This window comes from Lynx rufus, unplaced genomic scaffold, assembly GCF_022079265.1.
Source record: "Lynx rufus isolate CCGP_SWC_20201006 ecotype Redwood Valley unplaced genomic scaffold, mLynRuf1.p SCAF_3, whole genome shotgun sequence".
Taxonomy (NCBI): Eukaryota; Metazoa; Chordata; class Mammalia; order Carnivora; family Felidae; genus Lynx; species Lynx rufus.
The window spans coordinates 198,580,612-198,604,473 of NW_025814845.1; the positions used below are offsets into that span (position 1 = coordinate 198,580,612).

At 39.9% G+C, this 23,862-nt stretch overlaps 1 protein-coding gene across 1 annotated transcript in view; it reads left to right on the forward strand.

Moving 5' to 3' along the window:
* CSMD1 (CUB and Sushi multiple domains 1) overlaps positions 1–23,862 on the forward strand; it is a 1,672,960-nt gene that overhangs the window by 25,482 nt on the left and 1,623,616 nt on the right. Inside the window, exons 2-4 of the mRNA XM_047092364.1 lie at positions 85–156; positions 3,563–3,569; positions 4,706–4,922. Of these exons, the coding sequence (XP_046948320.1) occupies positions 85–156; positions 3,563–3,569; positions 4,706–4,922 (296 nt within the window). The remainder of the gene's footprint in view (positions 1–84; positions 157–3,562; positions 3,570–4,705; positions 4,923–23,862) is intronic.

Below are 23,862 nucleotides of genomic sequence, written 5' to 3' on the forward strand. Positions count from 1 at the left end.
TTTCAGACATACCTTACCAAGATACCTGAATTAAGTTCTGGTGCCAATGGTGAATGTCATCTGTAAGTTATTTGCATTCCTGAGTTACAATCACTTCACATCCTGGGATTAACCTTTTGGGGAATAATTTTGCTCTATTCACAGCTGGTGTCAGCCGTTATTTTTTGTGAGTGTGTTAGGAAGCATGAACCCCAAATAGATCATAATGATGCAGAGATCCACAGCTCACAGTAATTGTTTTTAAGGGGATGTCCTTCAATTCAGCATTAGTATAGATTTTGAATTTCTCTCAGGAGTTGTAGTCAATACCATTGTAGTACTGATGTGTAGACAAATAATTATTTTCACATGCCTTGTGTGTTTTTGTTTTTGAATGAGAGTCGAGATGCTTGAGTGGGACAGGAGACACTGAGTAAATTGTTGGGAAGTTCACAATTCCCTAGTGGGACCAAAGCGGGGGGTGGGGGGTTGTTGTTCCTACAAAGACAGACCAATAAAATCAGGATTTTTTTTTGTGTGTGTGTAGCACAAAATGCTATTTTCTTACACCTTTTGGATAGACCTCCACCCAGATGAGAGAGGTCAGGGCTGCAGAAGGACTTCCATATTATGATCCATTTGTCTCTTTCCAATTTTAGAAAAACCTGGCTCTGATTCTGAATCTCCATCTGCCTATAATCATTGTTTTCCTATTCTACTACCTTCTTCTTATGGATTCATGAGGTTTCTTCATTACATTATGAACATGCCATTTGTTGAATACAAACATCCTAGTGTTTGTATTTCTTTTTCACTCTCTCCTTTCATGAGTATCATTTTTGGGGTTCCATTTAAGAGATCTTTTCTTGCCACACAGATCAGATTTTTTTATGCTGTTTTCTTTTGCAAGTGTTATTGTTTTACACCTTCCATTTTTGTCCGCAATTCATAAGGAACTGATGTTTGTATACATAGTAAGGTAGGGATCAAGATTTATTTTTCCCATTTGGATATCCAGTTGGCCCAGAACATTCTATTAAAAATACCATCCGGGGCACCTGGGTGGCTCTCTCGGTGAAGCATCGCACTCTTGATTTCGGCTCAGGTCATGATCTCGTGGTCCGTAGTTCGAGAATTGCAGGGGGCTCCATGCTGGCAGTGCAGAGCCTTCTTGGGACCCTCTCTCTGTGCCCCCGCCCTGCTCACACTCTCTCTGTCCCTCAAAATAAATAAACTTAAAAAAAAAGAAAATACCATCCTATTTCTAGTGCACTGAAGAACCACATTTGTTAAAAATCTGGCATTTATATCTCTGTGACTTTGTTTTGGGGCTATCTACTCTGTCCTGTTGTCTATTTATCTAGGTTTGTACCAGTTAGACACTGTTGAATTACTAATACCTTTATAATGAGACATGACCTTCAGTAGCATAGGATCTCTGATTCTGTTCTTCAAGGTTGTCCTGGATATTCTTGGTCCAGACCAACTGCATCAGAATCTATCTGAGGGACAGATACGTGGAAAGCCCCTAAGTTGTTTGGAATGTGCATCCCGGCTGGAGGGTTGCTCATCTAACTTTTGAGCACTTCCCAAAGTTCCTCCCAGGGCCTGTGGAAAATTCTGTCTACTGATCAAATGTGACTCATTCTTCAAAATCTACTGTACTAATTGGTACCCATTGCAACCTAAGTGTTACTCCTTGGAGAAAAGTCTTAATATCTGATAATCGGGTTCATCATGACGGGTCTATAATAGTAGCTACTTTCCAGCTGACACTTTTCCCCTTGAATTTATTTTTCTTTCCTCCAATTTATAATCAAGTTTTCACTTTTTGATTTACTGTGAAGCAGGAATTGCTAGATAAACCAGAAAAGCTATTTTCCTTAAAGACCTTCAAAACCCCCACAGCTTTAATATCTACTTGTTACAGTGTTATTGTTAGATTTAAATTTAGTGGAAAATGGGCTTCTTATTAGTTCTTTGGTTTTAAACTCATAAATCCCTTTCATTAAATCTTTTTTATTAAGATTTAGCAAACTCCCACCAGCATTTGATAATATTCCTGTGAAAGACTTGACTCTCTGAGAGCTACTATTGTGTAGTATTTTTTTAACATGTAAAACATAGTTGCAAATAATTTTCTGTTTGCAGTTCAACAATAAAAGCGGGGATAATGCTTGTATTCAGATACTTATACTACGTGTAATAATCTGCCTATGCCCCGATCCCTCTCAAACTTTCTTACATTGTTAGGGTCAAAGCATTTAAATCCATTTGAGAGTATTGGTGGGAAATGTCCAGAAGAAGAAGGCGGTGCCCAGGGGCCACTTGCTAGCTAGCCCCAGACAAAGAAAAGGTGGGAAGGATTTGATAGAGGAGTTGTTTTGTTCTCGCATATGGCGGTGATGTTCTCAATGAAAGTAATTAAAGTGTGTTCATTAGGGAAGATAGCCTGTCTGTCCTGACCTTTTCCCTTCTGGCTGGTTGACCTACACAGAGCCTGGGCAGGCACAAAATGAGAAGTCACAGAACAGGGAACGTGTAAATCGTAGCAGGGACGGGGGTAGCACAGAGAAGCCACAGAAGGTCCGAACCCTACACTAGACATGGTAACGAGGGGAGAGGAGGGGGTGGGAGAAACAGGGAAACACAGGTGGGGAACCATGGAGAAAAGCAGGTGGATGAAGGATGATGCCTGGCAGGAGGGGAGGTCAGGAAGGGAAGGGTGGGAGGGTTTATCTGGTGGCAAGAAAACAGCGGTGGGCAAGCAGGTGGCTGTTGCTAATCTCCCAGCAGATCTTGTACACTGAATCCGGGGGCTACAATTTACAGCAAAAGAAGGGCCTGCTCCTTGGAAGCGCTCTTGATATCTGAGAACTGCCAGAGAACCCCAATGTTAAAATCAATACCGTAAGACTTTGGGCAGCCACGGCCGCCCGGAAGCAGCTCTCGGGCACAGTTTTAGCCCGCTCAGTGGCCGAAGGCAGCTTTGTGGCGCGCTCTGCTCTTCCTGTCTTTCCTCCTTCTCGTGCGGTTTGGCTTCTGTACCAGTTCTGCACCGATTCCACCAGTAGTCGGGGAGGGGGCTGCCCCCACAGCAACAAGCAGGCCGCGCTGGGGCGTCGCGCAGGGCACCTCCATCCCGCCGCCGCTCACCTGCAGACAGCATCACATTTCGCAGGCCAAGTTGCCAGGGCACCGCCTTCCGCTCCAGACACACACGGGAAGTCCATGGTGTGATCTGTATCTCTGACCTTCCGGTTGGAAATGAGAGGTTCCCACGACCTCTCCCTTGGCTTCCGTTAATTTGCTAGCGGGGCTCGCAGAACTCAGCAAACCCGTTTACTCACTAGGTTGCTGGTTTAGTGCCAAAGAAATTAGACGATGCCAATCCACAGCCGGATACAGAGATGCACAGCCCAGGATCTTCCAGGGTCTCCACGTGCTCACAAACCTGGAAGGCCTCTGAACTCCTTCTTTTTGTGTTTCTATGGAGACTGTATCATGTAGGTGTGATTGATTAATAGGTGTCGTTGGCCCTTGGCAATTGATTGAACCTCCAGCCCCTGTCTCCCTCCCGGAGGCCATGGGTGGACGTGGGACTGGGAGTTCCGGCCTTCTGATCACATGGTGGTTTCCCCTGGAAACAGCCCCCATCCTTAGGTGCTTTCCAAAAATCCTCTCATTAACATGACACAAGACATATATATATTTTTTTTTCTTTCATCCCATAGGACATTCCAAGGTTTGTAGGAGCTCTGTGCCAAAGGGACTAAGACCAACTATATATTTATTTCTTACTTTATGTCTTATTATAAATCACAACATCACAAATGTCAAACTTGAATTCTGAGAGCAATCCTAATTCAATTCAAGCTATCTAAGGGAAATTAGAATAAGAAGGGGGGATAAAGTGTGGGATGCCCTGCAGATGTGCCCAGGGAAGCTATTTTCTTCAATGGCATCCATCACTGGAAGATGCACTTGTCCTCTTACCCCCATCTGCTGAATACCCATCCCTGGCCGTGGGAATAGGAAGCCTTTGACGGAGGGGAGGTCCCTGATTCCCTTGGGCGGCTCCTTAATCTTTGCTAACTTAATTTCTTTGGTTGTACGCCTTTTATTTTGGACTGGATCAGATTTCTGTGGCTTTGTGTTTTTCTTTGACTTTGTGGGACTTTGCCATATTAGGTGAGAACCAATAGTTTGAATACTAAATATGGTTTTCCCTAATTATTCATATTGCTTCACACTGCAGTCATTGGAATATGCCAATATGTGTGGATGAGTGTAGTTTTATAGTGGTTATTTGACCTGTCAATTTAGTTTCTCTAAGCAAGGGACTTATAGGCAGGGTGTTCAGCATTCAGCATAATACTACCCAGATAATTGGCACCAAATTTGTTTCACAAATATGGTAGGTTGATACCGATGAAGATGTATTTAAAATTACAGAGAAAAATTTTTAATTTCTAATGAGTTCCCAAATTTGTATATTTTCCTTCTTTGCCTTCCCCCCACCCCCGCCCACTGTTAACACTGGACAACACTGCTACAATTTATCATTCAATAGTTGTGCATGAAATAAGCCGCAAAATAAGCCATTATAAAAGCTGGTCAAAATGGTTGGAAATTTTTTTTTAAATCCCAGAGGAAAGATAGGCCACAGTAATATACTAATATGCTCTTTGTGTGTGTGTGTGTGTGTCTGTGTTTTCTTTTCCAGGTCAGAACTGTGGAGGCTTAGTCCAAGGTCCCAATGGCACCATCGAGAGCCCAGGGTTTCCACACGGTTATCCAAACTACGCTAACTGCACGTGGATCATTATCACAGGAGAACGTAATCGGATACAATTGTCATTTCATACCTTTGCTCTTGAAGAAGATTTTGATATTTTATCAGTTTACGACGGCCAGCTCCAACAAGGGAATTTGAAAGTGAGGTAAAGTATTGGCTCTTTATATTATAGATTTAGGTAGCACTGTTTGACTTAGAGTCTGAAACTTAATTGGAATTAATTATGTGAACTTAATTACCGGAATATTTTAGTTACAATAAAGAAAAAGTAGACTGCAGATTTGTGCACTCTTTAATACTTAAAAACTTGTTATTAAAAGCAATCATTGACTTTATTTATAGACATCAAATTGTTGAAGATCTGCAAAACAATGCTGTCAAGGTAATTGAAGGAAAGTGACAATACGCCATTGTTTTTAAGCAACTGTAGATTTGAGAGAAAATGCACGAAGAGAAATGCATAAGTACAACTCAGAGAACAACAAAAGGAACTTTTATATTGTCAGAGAATACATTCACTAAAAAGTCTGGGAGGTGGGCGGAGTAAAAACATGAAAGAACGTTGAACTCTGGAGAGAATTTTTGGTTTGCACCATCATAATGCATTCTGTTCTCCATTAGTTTTCTCTTCTGATCTATGATTTTTACCATAAAGAAAGAAAAAAATATTTTCTGGAATGATTTGAAGTTACATTTTTTAAAAATTTATCAGCAAGGAAAGCATTGTACCTGTACAAGTTTATGCATTTTTTTTTAATTTGTCAAAGGAAACAGGAACATCCTATTCAAGAAAGTGGAATTTCTTAGGTAAACTGATGAACATACTTAAATAAGGCAAATAAGTCTTTACCCTCGGCTTTAAAATTCTATACTAATTAGGGACTGTTTGCTGAATATATAAAGTTAGGTAAAAAATTGACAGTGCGCAGAAGAGGTTGTATTGGTTAGATAAATGAAATGGTATTGTCGCTAATGTCAACAGAAATACACACAAGTCACATATTTGATTTTTTTTTATTTTGTAGATTGAGAAAAGTCCTATAGAAAATTGTACATCTAGTTAATATATTGATATATTAGAGTATATGTAATTGATATATTAAATATACAATGATATATTTTCTTTGCACTTTCTTTATGCATTTTCAGATATAAAACATCTTTTGGTTTTTCTGGGTCATTTATAATATCCATTGTCTATTTTTAGAAACTCTTTTCCATTTATCCTTTTTGTCATATTGTGCACACAGTTATCTTCTTTATGGATTATTAGGTAAACTTTCTCCCGCCTAACATGTATGGCCCTATGCTTTAGATGTTTGGCAAAGTATCTATGTATTAATCCTTGGTAGTTTGATGCAAGATTGATTCCCCGCTTACTGGTCTTCTAAATATTAGTTATTTACTAGTTTTTATTCCAAATAAATTATGATACTAGAGAATAGTGTTATGTTGTAATAATAGAAAGAATTATAATAGAAACTGCAAAGACTTATAAAAAAAACAAAAGAGAATCCAATTTATTCAACCATGAAGTCATATGACTTTGTTAAAAGTATTTCTTTCTCATTCCATTAGAAAAACTCTTAGTATGTCCCCTTAAAAAATACTTCTTTGTCAATACTTCTATTTCCCATTTTATTTTAATTTATAATTTAAAAGGCGTTTATTCTAATCTATATCATTGTCTTTTTTATTTTATAGTGTTTTATAATTATTTTAATTTATAATTTTATTATAATTCCTACAATTCTATCTTATTCTAAAGGAAACCTGCCTGAATGTTAATTTGAGTCACTGTCTCTAAACAATTTATGTCCTCATGGTAACATTATGATCACTTTATATGTTAACTACAAAGTCTAGAAAACAGCATTCCTACTGTCTTCAGTATTATAACATGATCAGCAGTGGAAATATTAAGGATGGGACCACTAAACTCATTGTACTTTCTGTCGAGGTTCCAGTGAATAGTATATAAATTGGTGTCAGTGCCTCAAAGAGCTTTATAAATATTGGTGAGTTACATGATTGGCATCCTCATTTTTTTTTTTTCTCACGTGGGTATTTTTACTAGAGGAGGCAAAGCAAAGAAAGCTGATAAGAAAGAACTCCTTGGGTTCCTATACATTTCTCAGTTACCTACAAATTTTCGTTTGAGACAGAGAAAAAATAGGTCCTGTTTCTGGTCTTTAAGGTGTGGAAGATGGTGTCATGTCTCCATAAAATTGTATAATCTTCCTTGTACCTTCACACTTAGAATGGACTGTGTGGACAGTCCATGGGGGTAGGGTAGCACTTTGGGGGACAGAAGTGGTCATTCTAGGTATCATTACACAAACGAGCAAAACATATCAAAAAAAAAAAAAGAATTCCATCGACTGCTAATTGCTATGGGTCTTTTTACTCAAATCAAAGATTTTGGATAAATAATGACATGAACTATGAAAAGGAACAGTGTCAGGGCAAACCCATGAGGTGGTTGCAACATTTCACCATTGGGTGATGGCAAAATAGTTTTAAATAGCATCGAATTCTAATTAATGAGGTGAGGGAGACTCCAGTCTCCTTGTTGCTACGTGTTTCCCATTAGGTTTTGGAGCAGTTGTCTGTTTCTCAGGCATACATCACTGAACACTGTAAGCATCCCTGGAATTCTAAGGATCTCCTGTGACAGGACTGATGTCCTCTCTGGCCCACTGTGTTGTCACATTGTTACTTAGAGCTGTCCTGCTCTCACTTGTCGCTTCATGGCTGCATAGAAACTGTTTTCATTCGCTCAGCATGTGTGCCCACAAAAAAGTTAATAATTGTTTTATTAAGGAGCTTGAGAATTTCTATAAAGAGATTTCTTTTGTTTAACCACTGTAAAGAAAATGTTTCCAAATACTCCACTATTTACATTTAATCCCCCAGTGACAGAATTTAGGATTTGGGGGTTAGGATTGTTGATATTTATGTTGCAATTTGACCTATAGTGAAGACTAACCAAATTATTTACCCTGTGTAAAGAAAAATATTCTTGAAAAGAAAAAACATATAGTTCATGTTACCATCTTGGATTGTTTATATATAGTTCAAACACATATGATGTGCCCCTCCATCAATAAATTCAATTTTAACATATAGATATTCACAGGTAAATTAAGGCTTCTCCCAGCACAAGAGAAAAGATTTGATTCAAAATTGGAAATAGAAATCTTCTCTTTGAGGAGAACCTGGCTGGCTCTGTTGGAAGAGCATGCGACTCTTTGTTCTCTAGCTCATGAGTTCGAGCCACACGTTGAGTGTAGATTTTACTTAAATAAATAAATAAACTAAAAAAAATTAAAAAAAAGAGAAATCTTCTCTTTGAATTGCCTGGAATTAAAACCACTGATTTTTATGACCTGTCACAGACCTGTCACATTTTTGCTATTTTTTTAAATCTCTGGACTTTATAGACTCTGCCCACTCTCTTGCTTCTCAAAGCCCTACAGAGGTCCAACCAAGTAGTCATAAAGTCTTTGGTTTTTATTGGGCAACATCTCATCATTAGCTACTACCTGTGCTGATCCTCAAGAAACTGTTCCAGTAAAGGCACTTGTTCTGTTGTAGATTGACCGAGACATTTTGGTTGACCAGTACACCAATACAATGGCATTCCTTCCCTTGGTTCATGCCTCCTCACCCGCAAATACGATAGAAATGTATTCCTCATACTTCTGGAGGCTGACAGTCCGAGATCAAGTTGTTGGCAAATTTAATGCCTAATGAGGGCAGGTTTCTTGGCTCGTAGATGGTCGTTTTCTCCTGTGTCCTCACATGACAGAAGGAACAGGGTAGCTCTTTACGGTCCCTTTTATAAGGTCATTAATCTTATTCATGAGGCCTCCTCTCATGTTCTAATCACCTCCCAAAGGCCTTACCTTCAAATACCATTAAATTGGAAGCTAGGATTTCAACATACGAATTTGGGAGAGGGGTCACAAACATTCAGTCTGCAGCACGATGGGAGTACTTTATTTAGTTGAATAGGTTTTTCCTTGCTCTGACCTTATAAGAGAATACGTTTATCATTCTCTTTCCTCATCCTTCTCTCTATTCACCTAAGGGATGTCGTACATTCAAAAACCCATTTAATATTATACTTATTTCAGAAAATTCTCCCTGTGCTTCCCAAATTAAAAAACAAGAACCCTCCCAAAGACTTTTTTTTTCTAAGCTCCTTTAGCACTTGGCACTGACATAGACCCTGAAGCACATACTCCTTTCAAATTATACCAGCTCTGAAGTTGCCTCTAGTTGGGGATGCATATCTCTTTGTTGTGGTGTGTCAAACAGAACATATGTCCTCTGAGGTCAAGACATGTGTCGTGAGTGTGTCTTCTCTGATGATAATAGATATGTTACCTTGAAAATAGTCAACAAATCTTCATGGGGTGCTTTTGATTAAAAATACTCCTGATTCAGGGCCCCTCATCACTGTCCTCTGTGCGTGTAACCCCACATGACTTCTATCTAACTCCTCTGGAAGGGCTGGAGTTAATTGTCTAAGAGAGAGGGTGCTCGCTAAATATGAAGTGGTGACGTAGCATTTATTTGTCCCTAAATCAGAAAATAATCGAAGTTGACATCAATTTCCAAATGTGATAACATTATAATGTCAAACTTTGAATGGAAATCTCATTATAACCTCAATAAATGAATAAAAGTGAGTCTATGGAGGCAAACTGTGTCATGCATATGTGGGAAATCAGAATATATTATTCCAGGATTATTGTAGAATACAAGAAAATAGCTTTGGCAGTGATCTTGACTCTCCTTCTGTGACATACAAGATTATCCTTTATTTTCTGCGCTGATGATAAAGAAGTTGGGAATTAATATGATAGGGCCATTAAAATCAGGAAATCATGAATAAGTATTGCTAACAGATCAGTTTTCTCCAATTTTTTCCTACTCTGTCATAATGTGTCTGACTGCATTAAAGTTAGCTAATAAACCTGTCTAATCTTAACTATATCTGGTGGTTTTTAGAACTTGAGAACTTTAAGCACAAAGAAGGGGTTCCACTTATATTCAGATCATATTAGACTAGAGATCTAGAAATGCCTAAATTCTGCCTTTCTGCCCCCCATTGCTGGTATGAGGTCCCTATGGAGCCATTCACAGATCGATAGATAAAAATCAAAGCATCATTCTATTTTTAGTTTGGGTGGTGACTCATGCACCAATTAAGACTCCAATAGAGGTACTGCAAAGTGGGCATAGAATATTCGATGGAGACTAGAGTCTTCTGTTAATACCAGACATGTATCGTGACATCTTATCATATTCAGCCAGACACATGGTCAGGAGGAACTGGAAGGAATGGCCAGCCTGCCCACACCAGCGCCTGGTGAGGGAGGGCTCCAAAGAGAAGGGCCTAGTAGCTGAGATGAAAACACAGTAGGAGAGTCCGTGCACAGCAGTGATGTCTCAGGCCATCAAACTCCAGAAGCCCAACCAATGCTTTGGTGTCTGATTAAACAGGTTCTCATACCTTCGCAAGGACACCACAGAGGAGCTGAGCGGGACAGTGGTGGCGTTTGCTGTTCTCATATAAACCTGTCACAGTCCCATAATTGTGTGAATTTGTCAACAATGTTCACTCCTCTACATACATATTTTAGGTGAGGAAATAAAAGATACCTGTTTCAGATACATCTTCCAGATTTCCTTTTTCAACATATGCTTTAAATTAGCAACTCATAGGCAAGGCCGGTGCTTATTGGGTAAGGATGAGTTGATTTTCTCTTTTTTTTTTTTTAAGTTGGTTGTCTGCAGTGGGCTAGATGAAAGTGAAAGCCAATTAAACCAGAGATTCAAGGGTGACATTGTCTGAACACTGTTGTATATCTATATATCCCTATGTCTATATCTATATATAATTCCCCCAGCTGATTTTAACAGGTAGCTTTGGTTGAGACCAACTAGAGTGTGTATATATGTTTTATGTTTTATATATATGACATATATATATATATATATATATATATATATATATATATACATAAGACCTGTGTTTATTAACAAAGATGAAATTGCTAGTAAGGAGAAATCCCAGAGGTAAACTAATAAAGCACTTAAGGGAGATAGGCAGAGTTATGTTTGCAATAATGCAATAATACAAGCAAGTTTTAACATGTACTTGATTTCAGTTCCAATCACTACTTCTTTAAGCTCTGGTGATCTTTTTCTGCAGTAGCAAAAATTGATGCTTCGTTTCAATATCGTGGCCATTTTGAAGGTGGCAAACCACATTAATATGGCCAGAGAAGCCTTTTGGATCATCAGAAAAATATATATGTGTGTGTGGCAAAATGCCCCCAACTCCCATGACATTTCCTTATCCACATGCAGACATAAGGAATAGCATTGCGAGTCTCGGAAAGAGAACAGATGGACAAGAAGGCCAATAAATAATTTGCAATAGGACTTCATTTTCTGAAGAGCTATTTTGTGGTGTTGGTCATGGGAACCTGAAAGTAGACATGGCTTTATAAAATCTACAATCTTATCCTCACTACCTGATAAAAAAAAAAAAAAAAAAGAAAGAACGTGGCTCATTGATTTAAACGCTCATACAGAATAACAAAACTACTAAAAAGAAATTCTTCAGAACACATAATTTAGAAACCGTGAAGAAAATGACTGGAGAATTTGACTTCCTAAAATTTAAAATCCAAAAGCCCAATGTAAAATGGAGAAGAAGAATTCACAACAGTTATGAAAGACAAAGAGCCGTTTCCTTTATTGATAAGATACACTATCAGAAATATCAGGAAATAAAATCATTTAATTAAACATCTGGTAAAAATATGACCAAAAAGTTCAAATGTAAAAATATGAAGGCAACTGGTATACCTAAGCCAATTAAAACAATAATGTGAAATAATGTCTCACCATTCTCAATGGCAGAACTACACATTTTGATAAGTCAGGGTTTTGGGGAATTATTTTGGATATAAATTTTGAAATTTCTCACAAACTGAAAAACTATAAACACATGCATTCAGCAAGACTATGCTATGAACTTATTCTACAAACGTACCTCCAAATATGGCAAAATATATGGAAAGCAAAGTTTATGAGTGCATATTGATCATATTAAAAAAAATCAAGATTGTCTATCTTTCCACAGGGACTGGTTAAGTAAATTACAGTATATATGTAATATAAGATACCATTAAAATTAATACATGGGATCTTCAGAGGCTGATATGAAGAGATTCCTATATTTTATATTTAAAAATAAATAGTCACAAACGTCCAATATCTCTTAACATCTTATTCTCTTATAATAGATGGTGTGTAATAATTCATCATCAAATACCATCAACAGAATTCCGGATGATGGTGGGATCTCGGAAGTGTCTTCCTGATATATAAGTGTAATCTATTGTAGTGATCTTAGTAGGGGCTGTGGGAAGCTAGACCAAGGACATCTACTCAGCCCGAGGGCTCCCAGAGGGCCTTCTGCCAGCCAGTGTCACTGTAATCAAGAGAAAATGCTGCCTTAGTCCTGAAACAGTGTGGCTACTGAGTGTCCCTGGCAGGCCTCAGTGGAGGAATGTTTTCTTTTGTTTTGTTTTGTTCCATGAGTATCTGTTGTCTGTCTTTGGAATTCTTTTTGTCGTTGTTTATTTATTTATTTTGAGAGAGAGAGCAAGCAAGGGAGCAGGGAAAGGGCAGAGAGAGAGAGAGAGAGAGAGAGAGAGAGAGAATCCCAAACAGGCTCTGTGCTGTCAGTGCTGAGCCCCATGCAGGGCTCGAACTCACCAACCCCGGGATCCTGACCTGAGCCAAAATCGAGTCCGTTGCTTAACCAACTGAGCCACCCAGGTGCCCCTTGTCTTTGGAATTCTGGTAGAAACATCCACATCTGGGTCTATACCTATCTCAGTGTTTATGTCTGTCCCTAACTCTATCTCGTTCTATCTCTAGCTATCTCCATCTCTCTGTCGCTCACTAGAGTGTGCTGTCTCTCTCATCCATGTTTTTGTCAGTGTTTCTCAACTAGGAGTGACTTTATGCCCCAGGAGACATTTCGCGATGTCTAGAGACAGTTTTGGTCCTTGTAATTGGGTCGAGGCACTACTGGAATGTAGCAGGTGTAATACAAAGATGCTGATAAATATCGTACAGTGCACAAGACAGCCTCACAGGACAAAGAATTATTAGTCACCAAATGTCAATAATGCCGCAGATAAAAACTCTTGAGTAGAGCACAACACCGTCTATAAAATCCGTCTATAGCTATAACCATCGACATCTGTGCGTGTACCTATATCTCTCTACATTGTTTTGCTACTCAAGGACCCAAGCCGTAAGAGATACAATAGGAGTCACCAACCAAGAGACACTTCCTGTCTGCTGTGCACGGGGAGCAGGCAGATGGTCTAATTAGATTGAACGGAAATGATGGTGTCACTTGCAGGATTGTGTCAGCGAGGAAATGGGATTTCTACGGTATTACGCATAATCAGATTTCACCAAGAATCATTTTTACATTCCCTCTCAAAAGGAAATAAAATTATTATTTTTTTTTAGCCCCTGTTTCTTGGAAAAGGAATATAAAATGTCAAAAAGTCAGTAAGATAGTGACTTTACCTCTTCTTCGTGGTAGTGAGTCTACAAAAATAGTTTGGTAAAATCCCTTACTGGGAAGCTATCCATACTGATGAGCAATGAGGAGCATTGAATAATCAGATTTCTCCAAATTTCCCAGATTTTCAATGAGCTTAATGTGGATGGCCAGATTAGTAGTTGAATGACTTTTAAGATTTCCTTTTTCTCCCCTCTGGTTGTTTTAAATATTTGGACAGCAGAGCCAGTACTGATTTATAATTCTATCCTCTACAGCCGCTAACCCCCCCGGAACAGACAAAAAAAAAATCACTTTAATTCAAATTAGGTATTAGTTGTTTAGAGGATAATTTTTTAAAGGAATGAATGCTGTATATAAAAATGTGTTAGTTATGTACTTTTAATTCACAAAATTCATTTTTAAAAAAGGAGAGGAAACTATATATAAAAATGTGTTAGTTATTCACTTTGAATTCACAAAATTCATTTTTAAAAAAGGAGAGGAAACTATATATAAAAATGTGTTAGTTATTCACTTTGAATTCACAAAATTCATTTTTAAAAAAGGAGAGGAAATTACTTAGCACCTGAAGCAATTCTTTCTTTTACTATAATAAACCCAATGACTCTCCCTTTGCATAGAAGTATGAATTCCTTTGTATCTGAACATACTAAAAATAATCAACAAGGTAAATATCTATTTTCGAAGGAGCCTTGTTTCAAACTTTTCAAATGTTAAAACTGGAGTAATTTTGATATTCGGACATTTTTACACATTTCTGCATTTAGGCAGCCAATAGTGTGATAAAGAAAACATTGTTTAAACAATTAAGTGTATTTACAGCCCAAAGCCTTTAAATTTACATGATTCTTTCAAATATGGCTTCCAGGAGCAGAAAATAGGGTCCTCTTTCTTAAACTTCATTTTTATTTCTGGCTTCTATCTCCCCTTGTTGACCTCATGGAACCCAGAGCATTAACTGAAACAGAATTCCGAAAACTGCTCACAGCTTTCACGTGTGTGCATATAAGTGAAGAAAGCCTTCCAGTCTTTTCTCTGGGGTGTTCTGGTCCTGGAGGCTGAGGCAGGCTCGGGGAGGCTCTTTATGTGAATAGGGGGTACAACTTCCCAGTGCCAACTTCTTCAGAAGGCTCTGGAGCCTTGCCCTCCTCCCTACGTCCCTGAGGTCACCTACCCGAACTGGATTCCCTTGGCTTCTCGCCCTGAGCCCCGGTGTCCTTGGCCCGTCTTACCACCACTTTCAGATCAGACAATTTTCTCTGTGCAGCTTATTCTCAGCACAGTTGCCCAAGCCCCCGAACCGTACACGAAACCCTCATACAAGCTGCCCGGTCAGCACTCTTGTGTGACTACCGCTTGCTGCCATGTAGTTTTGTTTTGTTTTTTTTTAAGTTATCACTTTCTTTTTTTTTTTTTTAATTTTTTCTTAATGTTTTCTTTATTTTTGAGACAGGGAGAGACAGAGCATGAACAGGGGAGGGCCAGAGTGAGGGAGACACAGAATCTGAAACAGGCTTCAGGCTCTGAGCTGTCAGCACAGAGCCCGACGTGGGGCTCGAACTCACGGACTGCGAGATCATGACCCGAGCTGAAGTCGGACGCTCAACCGACTGAGCCACCCAGGCGCCCCTGCCATATACTTTGTGATCAACATTTGTTTCCTTTTCCCTTTAGAAACCACTAAAATAAAAGCACAATCCGTACGGCCACCTCCCTGCTTCATGGAAACAGCCCCCAGTCAACAGGGTGTATATTCACTCTGAGAGGGAGGTTTGGAAGGAGCAGGGGAACCTACATGTGAATGCTTCAAACAGCCTGTAGCCTTTCAGCCCGAGGAGACAAACTGAAATAAATAAAACCTTGCCGTCCTGGAAGTTTCAAAAACTGTCTTCCTTAATCAGACAGCTTCTCAATTTCTCCCGGGCTATCCACCGACCCTGCGTGGCATTTTCTTTGATCACAGTATCAATTCTTACAGGTCCATGATCATCGCATCTAAGATACACCGAGCTTGTCCCGAAAAGGATTCAGACGCATTAATCAAAGTGTTTCCTTGCTTACATTTTAAGGGTTTTCACACTCTATGTGCCCGTGCATCAGAAAATATTTTTTGAGATTAGATATGTCTAAAAAAGCAAATGCTTGGTGTATATAATGCTTGTTTGTTTTTAAATCTAGTCGAGTTAGGCAAATACTACCTTTGAAAAGTGGTGCTGGAGGCGGAAAGAAAGCAAGCCTTACACCGGGGGCGTAGTTAAGGGTATTTACTAGGACGAATCTCACTCATACTTGCGCTCAGTAACACCTCAGGCGTCGTGGAAGAAGAGCTACTTTCCAATACAATGTATGGTGCTCACATAGGGACTTTGGAAGGATCATTTAAGCTTTGCATTGAAACCACACCGCCTGTGTGAGACTCTCCCATTCGGTATCACAAATGCGTTCGTGGTTTAGGAGACAGTAATGCGGATCTGTCGAAGGAGGTGACTATCAACGGGTGAGTTACTCTCCAGGCTGCGTGTTAGTGGCTCCTTCATGCCCACGTGTCCTAAATAACAGGCATTTGTGTGCATTTTCATTCAAAAAGCACAGCCGGAAGTGCAGTATTTTTCGAAAAGCTGTCAGCTCATTGCCGACCAGGCAAGGATGTGGTTGAGAAGGTTGAGGGACATCGAGGAAACAGCTACGGTCGAGGAAGATTAACACCCTTGGAGGCGCCGGGAAGGCAGTGGTTAGGACACAGATGGGGTGGATTTTCGGTGGAATGTGCTGTTGCTAAGGCTCCTTATTTCCTTCCACAACTGATTCCTTTCTCCCATTTTCCCTGGTGTGTTGGCATCACAGCTGTCTTCTCCCCTGTGGCAGCCTCGCTTACACCCACCTCTAAGACACCGTCTCTTTCCAAAAGCCCCGTCTCGGGTCCCATTTTCTTAAGATCTCAGTAGCGCAAATAACAAGCAACTTGGATGAAGACTGATGAGGATAAACCCATTCATTCTGAGTTGTTAATTTACAGCCACTGCCATTGTCTTCCACGATGGCATTTCAACTTTAAAAAGGGTGCCCCCGGTGGAAGGGCACTCATGGCACAGGGTACGGCGGGCGTCATTTTGACCTGGAGGCTTGATTGCCACACGCTCCCTAGACCCGCGTTACCAAGTCACGTGGCTGCCGGAGCCGGACGGAGGCTGGTAATTAGTGAGGCAGAGCCGGTGTAGGAGGATCCCGAAGGAGACTGTGTGGATGGGAGAATCAAGGTCCAGGTAGACGCAGCACCTGCTGCTGGCCGTCAGCCCACAGTTGCCAAGCAGAGTCGTGGACCTTACCCAGTGTGGCCGGAGCTTCCAACCGATCCCCAGGAGTTTCCAGCTGACGCCTCATTACGGGACACTCACTGTGAGGTGCAGTGCGGGCCCCCTGTGGAACTCCCGAGAACCCCTCCAGGCCACTTCCTCTTCCCCCGGAAGAACGGTCAAGGCACCAGGTCTGCAGGTGCCGGTGCTTTAGCACACCCCGTCCGCCCTGCCCCCGCTCCCTCAGCAGGGGCCACCCGGGCGCCATGCAGGCCCTGTCTGCTCTCTGGGGAGCAGGCACCAAGGCGCAGTCCATGGATGTCCCCTTGGCATTCAAACAGCGGAGATGCTCCTGCTGGCGGGGCCCCGGTGAAGAGGTAAGCTCCCCGAGTGCAGAATGGGGTCTTGGGCTGAGTCTAAAGGGAGTGTGATGCACTGAGGCTACCCGACAGCAGAAGGCTCTAGAAACAGACAGTGACGGTCTCCTGGGACAGTTTCCAGACACTTTACAGACACTGGAGCCGCGGCCGGCCCCAACATACAGGTGCACGCCTGGGCTTGTTCGGTATTTGTGTGTGTTTGAATGCACGTTTTTTGGTGTGTTTTGGGTTTTTTTCTCTGCACGTAGTATATGAAGTGCACCAAGTTGGTGAAGTCCAGTTCTTTCTGGAGAGCAGTGTCCAGGACGGGGAGCCCAAGTGGACTCCGTGGTCCCCTTCATACCCCTGGCTTCTAGAGGCAGGGGCCGGGTTTTCCCACAGCCCCAAGTTGTTCTGGGAAGGCCGTTTCATCGGTGGCAAAGCTGCAGGTCTAGTGTGGGACAGTCGCCTCCGTCATAGAGGACAGGCCTCTGGAAAGCTGGTGTGTGGGCCTGTGCACAGTGGACCGGTCTCCCGCCAGCACCCTGTGGTCCTACATCTGGGTGTGCCCCAGTCTCCGCACAGCAGGGTGCCCTGTCTTTTAGCTCCTGGGGGACTGGGAGGGCCGTGCAGGTGAGGATGGCGTGGCCTATGGTTGGCGTGGCCCCAGCAGCGAGTGGTGTTTGGACAGCGGCGAACTCAGGTCTCGAGGATGACGGACAAGGAGGAGAGCTGTGGACGGGTTTTGAGCGTCACGAAACATGACAGCAATGTCTGTACCGGGTGGGCTCCCACACAGGTCATCTGCTCGCCTGATGCACATTAGTTTCTGATTTAAAAAAAAAAGAACACAACAAAAACCCAACGCGGTGCGGGCCCAAGGAAACGTATTTGGGCAGCGGCAGCTTGTGACCTCTGTCCTAGAAAGTTAATTAACAATCGCAGCCTTGTTAATTCCATATGTCAGTAATTCCAAAGTGATGAGCGGAGGCGTCAGCAAAACACCTGGCCCCAAAGTAACTTGCAACTTGCTGGGCTACGGTTACTTCTGTTTGAAAACTGGGAGATTTGATAAAATCTCAGAGGTGCCCGGTAGGACAGAGCTCGCCTTTTCCTGTGATGTGTACCTTATGTTGCGATGATAACGGTTTGGTTCGTCACTGGTGTATTTCTATGTGGCCCATGTCTTGGAATGAAGAAAGTCCGTGTAATTATTAGGTAGTTGGCTTGCCAAGTTTTGCTGCAAGCCTGCTATTTGGGTTTTCTGAATTAGCCCAAGTTACGTCGGATGTGTTCTAGACCTCTTCTGGTAGAACCTGGGGACGGTATTTTGAAAACTAGATTGACAAACAGAGCCTTTAATATTTCACGCTTCTTTTGAAGTGTGATAAAGGACGAGTTGTACGTACTGAAAATGTAAAACTCAAGTTCTCACCCAGCACCATAAACTGTCATCACAGTCAAGGGAACGTGTGTTTGTTACCCACGGAAGTGTCCTTGTGCCCTTTTGTGATCCATCCTGCTTTCTGCCCTTGGTTTCCAGGCAACCACTAATCTATGGTGATACTTGGGTTCGTTTGCAATTTTTAGAATTTTATATAAATTGAATTATACGCTATGTATTCTTTTTTGCCTTTTTTTTTTCTGAAATAGTGACTTTTAAGATAAACCCACCTTTCCCTGTGTAACAATAGTGAATTCTTCTTATTGCCAAATAGTATATTCTACTGTATGGATATGCCACATTCGGTTTATCCCTTGTTGGTGAACATGGGTTTTGGGTTTTGTTGTTTGTTTTGTTTTTCCCAGGTTTTGCTATCAGAAATTTCCTGTGACCAATGTTTTATTTATTATTTTTTGATGCTTATTTATTTATTTTGAGAAAGAACACAAATGGTGGTGGGGAGGGGGATATCAGAGAGAGAAGGAGAGAGAAAATCCCACGCAGGCTCTGTGCTCTCAGCGCAGAGCCTGACGCAGGCTCAAACTCACCTCACGAACCGTGAGATCGTGACCTGAGCCAAATCAAGAGTTGGACACTTAAACAACTGAGCCACCCAGGCGCCCCTGTGTGGACAGATGTTTTGATTTCTCTCAAGCAAATACCTAGGAATGGAATGGATGGGGCGCAAAGTAAGTGTATGTTGAACTCTTGGAGACCTGATCACAATGTTTCCATGGGCTGTACCGTTTTATATTCTTAGCAGTACTTATGAATTATGGTTACTCCATATCTTTGTCTATATTGGCATGTAAAAAGGTCTATCCTTTTTAATTTTTGTCATTCTGATGGGTATGTCATAGAGTGTCTTATTGTGGTTCTGTTAACATTTCTCTGGTCATTAATGATGTTAGTATCTTGTTATGTGCTTACTGGTCAAATATCTTCCTGTTGCAAAGTGTCTGTTAAAATCTTACACTGATAACATGTTAGAGATCATTTCTCCCAAATACGTTCTCTTAATGGTACATTTGGAACAACAAACATTATTAATCTTGATAAAGTCCAACTTATTGGTATTTTTATTTTTGATGATTTTATTAAAAGTATATGAAATGTTTGCATATTTGCATATCACAAATAATTTCCTCTGTTTCCTTCTAAAGTTTTAATAATTGAGCTCTTCGTTGTAGGTCTATGATCCATTTGGAGTTAATTTTCATAGGTGATGTGAATTAAGGTTTCAAATTCATCTTTTTGCATATAAATTTCCAAATGTTCCAGCACTACTTATTGAAAAGGCTATGATCTTTACAAAGTTAATTTCTTGGGTATTGTGCTAGGGAAGGATAGATGCTCATTAAAAAAACAAAAGCAAAAACAAATATTCAGCTGATCTAACCTCATTTGTTAAAGGCTTCATTTTCCCTTATTGAAATGAGTTGGCCCCATTGTTGAAAATCAATTTCTGATACGTGTGAAGGACTTTTTTTTCACTGATTATCTTTTTGTTGTATTGATCATTGCAATACACAGTCGTGAAGTCATATAGAATAGATGAGGCAACCTTGTTCTCTTTGTTTTATTATTAAGGTGGTGTTTATTTTAGGCCCTTTGCATTTCATAGATTCACTTAGAATTAGGTTGTCAGTTTCTATAAAAACTTCCTTGGGATTTTCTTGGGCTTGCTTTGAATCTGTAAATTTGAGAAGAATTGCCATTTTAGCGATAGTCTTCCAATACATGAATATATAAAATATCTCCCCATTTGTTTAGGTGTTCTTTGATTTCTCTCAGAATATTAAGTTACATTTATTCCTACCTACTTTCAGTGTTTTGTTATTGTTATAAACACCATTATTTATTACATTTCAGTTTTAATTGTTTGCTGACAATATGTAAGAATGATTGATTTTTTTATGTTAATGTTTGAATTCTGTGACCTTCTTAATTTCAGTTATTGTACTAGCTGTTTTGAAGATTTGCTGGGATCTTTATTTTTGTTTTTTGGGGGGGGAACTTTTGGGGGGGTGGAGGAAGAGAGAGAGAAAATCTTAAATCTTAAGCAGGCCCACGCCCAACATGGAGCCCAACTGGGATCAATCTCACCACCATGAGATCATGACCTGAGCTCACATTGAGTCAGACACTCAACTGCCTGAACCACCCAGGGGCCCCATTGACTGGGATCTTAAACAATGTAAACCATCATATCATCTGCATAGAGAAGAAGTTTTACCTCCTCCTTTGGCCTTTTATTCTTGTTGGGACTATCTTGAAATGAATAGCGCCCGCAGTACCGTGGTGCATAGCAGTGATGAAAACCAGCAAACTTGCCTGAACGCAGAGGTTCTTCTGAACACAGAGGGGAAATAATGACCAGCACAGATAACGTTGCTTGTCCTGGTCACCAACCTGTTGCCTCTCCTTTCCAGATCAGCCCTTCTTTTCCAGCTTCTTGGTGCTAGATAAGTGGCCTGTAAACAGTGCTCATCAGGTCGCAGGATGTTAAGCTTCCCAGGTGCTGCGGGGGCGCTGAAAGAGGAGGGGACCTTCCTGCTGGCTCCAGTATATGTTCCACGTCTTGTCTTTGTGTCCCCTGGCTGTGAGCCCAGTGCAGGGACTGCCAGGGGCATCACCCCCTGTAGACTTTTGCTGGCAACCCCTAGGAGGGTTCCATCATGCCCCACTAGGCATGACCGTGCTTGACCGCTCTCAACTGTGGAACCCCAGCAACCACCTCTCTGTCCCGTGACCCCTGGTCATTCTGTTCCCAATGAGTTCTGCCCCTCAGCTGGGTGGGAGGACTTTTTCCCTGTTCTTCTCTGGGTATGTCAGCCTTAAAGATAATGACTACTCTCTTTCTGTTATTCCCGTATTTCAGTTCTCTTTACCTCTCTTTGTGCTTAATCCTGTGTTAATTAATCTGTTTTTCTTTTAATCTAAAAAACAAAAAAGATTAAGTAAGCTAAGACACTTGAACTCTTACAGTTCAGATGAAGGTCATTAAAGCCTCAAACTTATTCAGGGTAATAAGACGTAGTAGTGTGTAAATATTAAACCAAATTCAGATTTTTTGGCTTCTTCACACAAAACCATGCTCATTCGAACACATTTAGTAAGAAATAACACTTGGAAATGAACTATTCTCTAATACAAAATTTCTCTGTCCAAATTAATGGAGGAGTTTTGGTCTACTGATTAGAACTTGACTGATAAATTGATTGTACGCTTTTCTTTATCAGTCTAACAAGTTTCCCTCCTCTTTGCTGAGGGTTTTATTACAAACGTGTTTAATTTTGTCAGATTGTTTTTTTGCATGAGTTGAACTGGTGGTACTTTTTCCTTTTTTCTTTATATTAATATGGTCAATTATACTGATTAGTGTTTAAAATTTTAAGCCCAAATTTCATTCTTGATAAAGCCTCGTTGGTCATAAAATACTGTCCTTTTATATACTGTTGGTTAGACTTGTTATATTTTATTACAAATTGTGTGTATACACACCCATGAGTGTTGAGGTTTCTAATTTCCTTTTTTGGTAACTTTTTCCAGATTATGCTATAAGAGTAAGGATGATCTGAAAAAATTGAGTACAGCCATGTTTCCTAGCTCTGTTTCTCAGAAAGTTTGTGTTATTTTGATATTATTCCTTGACTAAATTCACAGAGAAATGTCTGTGTCTGGAGTTTTCTTTTGTGAACCTGTTAAAAATGAATGTATTTCCTAGATTTAGAGATTTTCAGATTTTCTATTTCTTATGTCAATTTTGGTAAAATACATTTTTCAAGATATTCGTTATGGAATGTGTTGGTACAAAATTATTGAAGTATTTTAAATTCTCTTAATGACATAGAATCTGTGGTGATAGATCATTTTTCATTTTTGATATTGGTGATTTGTATTCTTTCTAGATAAGAGTTTGTCAGATTTCTTTTTTTCTTTCCAAAGATTTTTTTTTTTACATTGAATTTATTCTGCTCTTTTTCCAGAAATTTAAGTAGAATGGAAGGCTACTGATCTACATTTATTTATTTTAAGTTCTTTTTAAATTTTTATTTATTTATTTTGAGAGAAAGAGAATGAGCAGGGGAGGGGCAGAGAGGGGGGGGAGAGAGAGAGAGAGAGAGAGAGAGAGAGAGAGAGAGATGGCTTTTTTATATGATAAATATTTCCCTCCAAACACTATTTTATCTGCATGCCCTACATGTTGTAGTAAATTACTAAGAAGAGTAGAGTTTGAGGTCAAATATTTGGTGTTTCCCAGCAATTTCATTGCTATTGACTTATTTCACTCCATTCTAGTGAGACCACATATTTCACATGGTCTGTGCCCTTTTTCAATTATGGAAACCTGTTTCATCTTCTTCCATTGTTCAGGGGATCTTTCATACTTTAGCTGTTAGTAAATAGGGGGAAACATTGCCCATGACCATGCAAATTTCAGACTCTGGGCAAGTCCTTTCACTTTCTCAAGGTACATATATATGTATATGCATGTTTTATGTGTGCATATTTGTGTATATATATAATCTATATTTCTTACAGACTTTTATAGAGAACTTGTTGCTAACACATTCAATTGTATTCAGTAGTTGGTATTACAAACATTTCTGCATATTGTCTGAAATTACTAGTTTCTGAACACCAAACCCCATGGGGACAGGTTTTTATAGACATACTATTGCAAAAGGAAAAACTTAGATTCTCATAACTAATTATATAATCCTGTAAATATGACTATGAGTAGCAAAATGAATTCTATTAATAAAGATTGAATTCACTCGCAGTGATTATAATTTAATAAAATGTGTATGTAAAATAGTATTTATGAACACTTATAATTATGCCTCTTTTAGTAGTCTGTGCTGATTTTCCAGTGTGTAAATGTAAATCTATTATTAATGTTTAACATTTAGACTTGATTGGCATCGTGCTAATGTTTATGTTGTTATTTGTCATTAAATGAAGCCAATGATATATATATATATTTTTTTTAATTTTTAATTTATTTTTTTTGACTTACATCCAAGTTAGCATATAGTGCAACAATGATTTCAGGAGTAGATTCCCTGTTGCCTCTTACCCATTTAGCCCATCCCCCTCCCACAACCCCTCTAGCAACCCTCTGCTCTCCATATTTAAGAGTCTCTTCTGTTTTGTCCCCCTCCCTATTTTTATATTATTTTTGCTTCCCTTCCCTTATGTTCGTCTGTTTTGTATCTTAAATTCCTCATATGAGTGAAGTCCTATGATATTTGCCATTCTCTGACTAATTTCGCTTGGCATAATACCCTCCAGTTCCATCCACGTAGTTGCAAATGGCAAGATTTCATTCTTTTTGATTGCCGAGTAATACT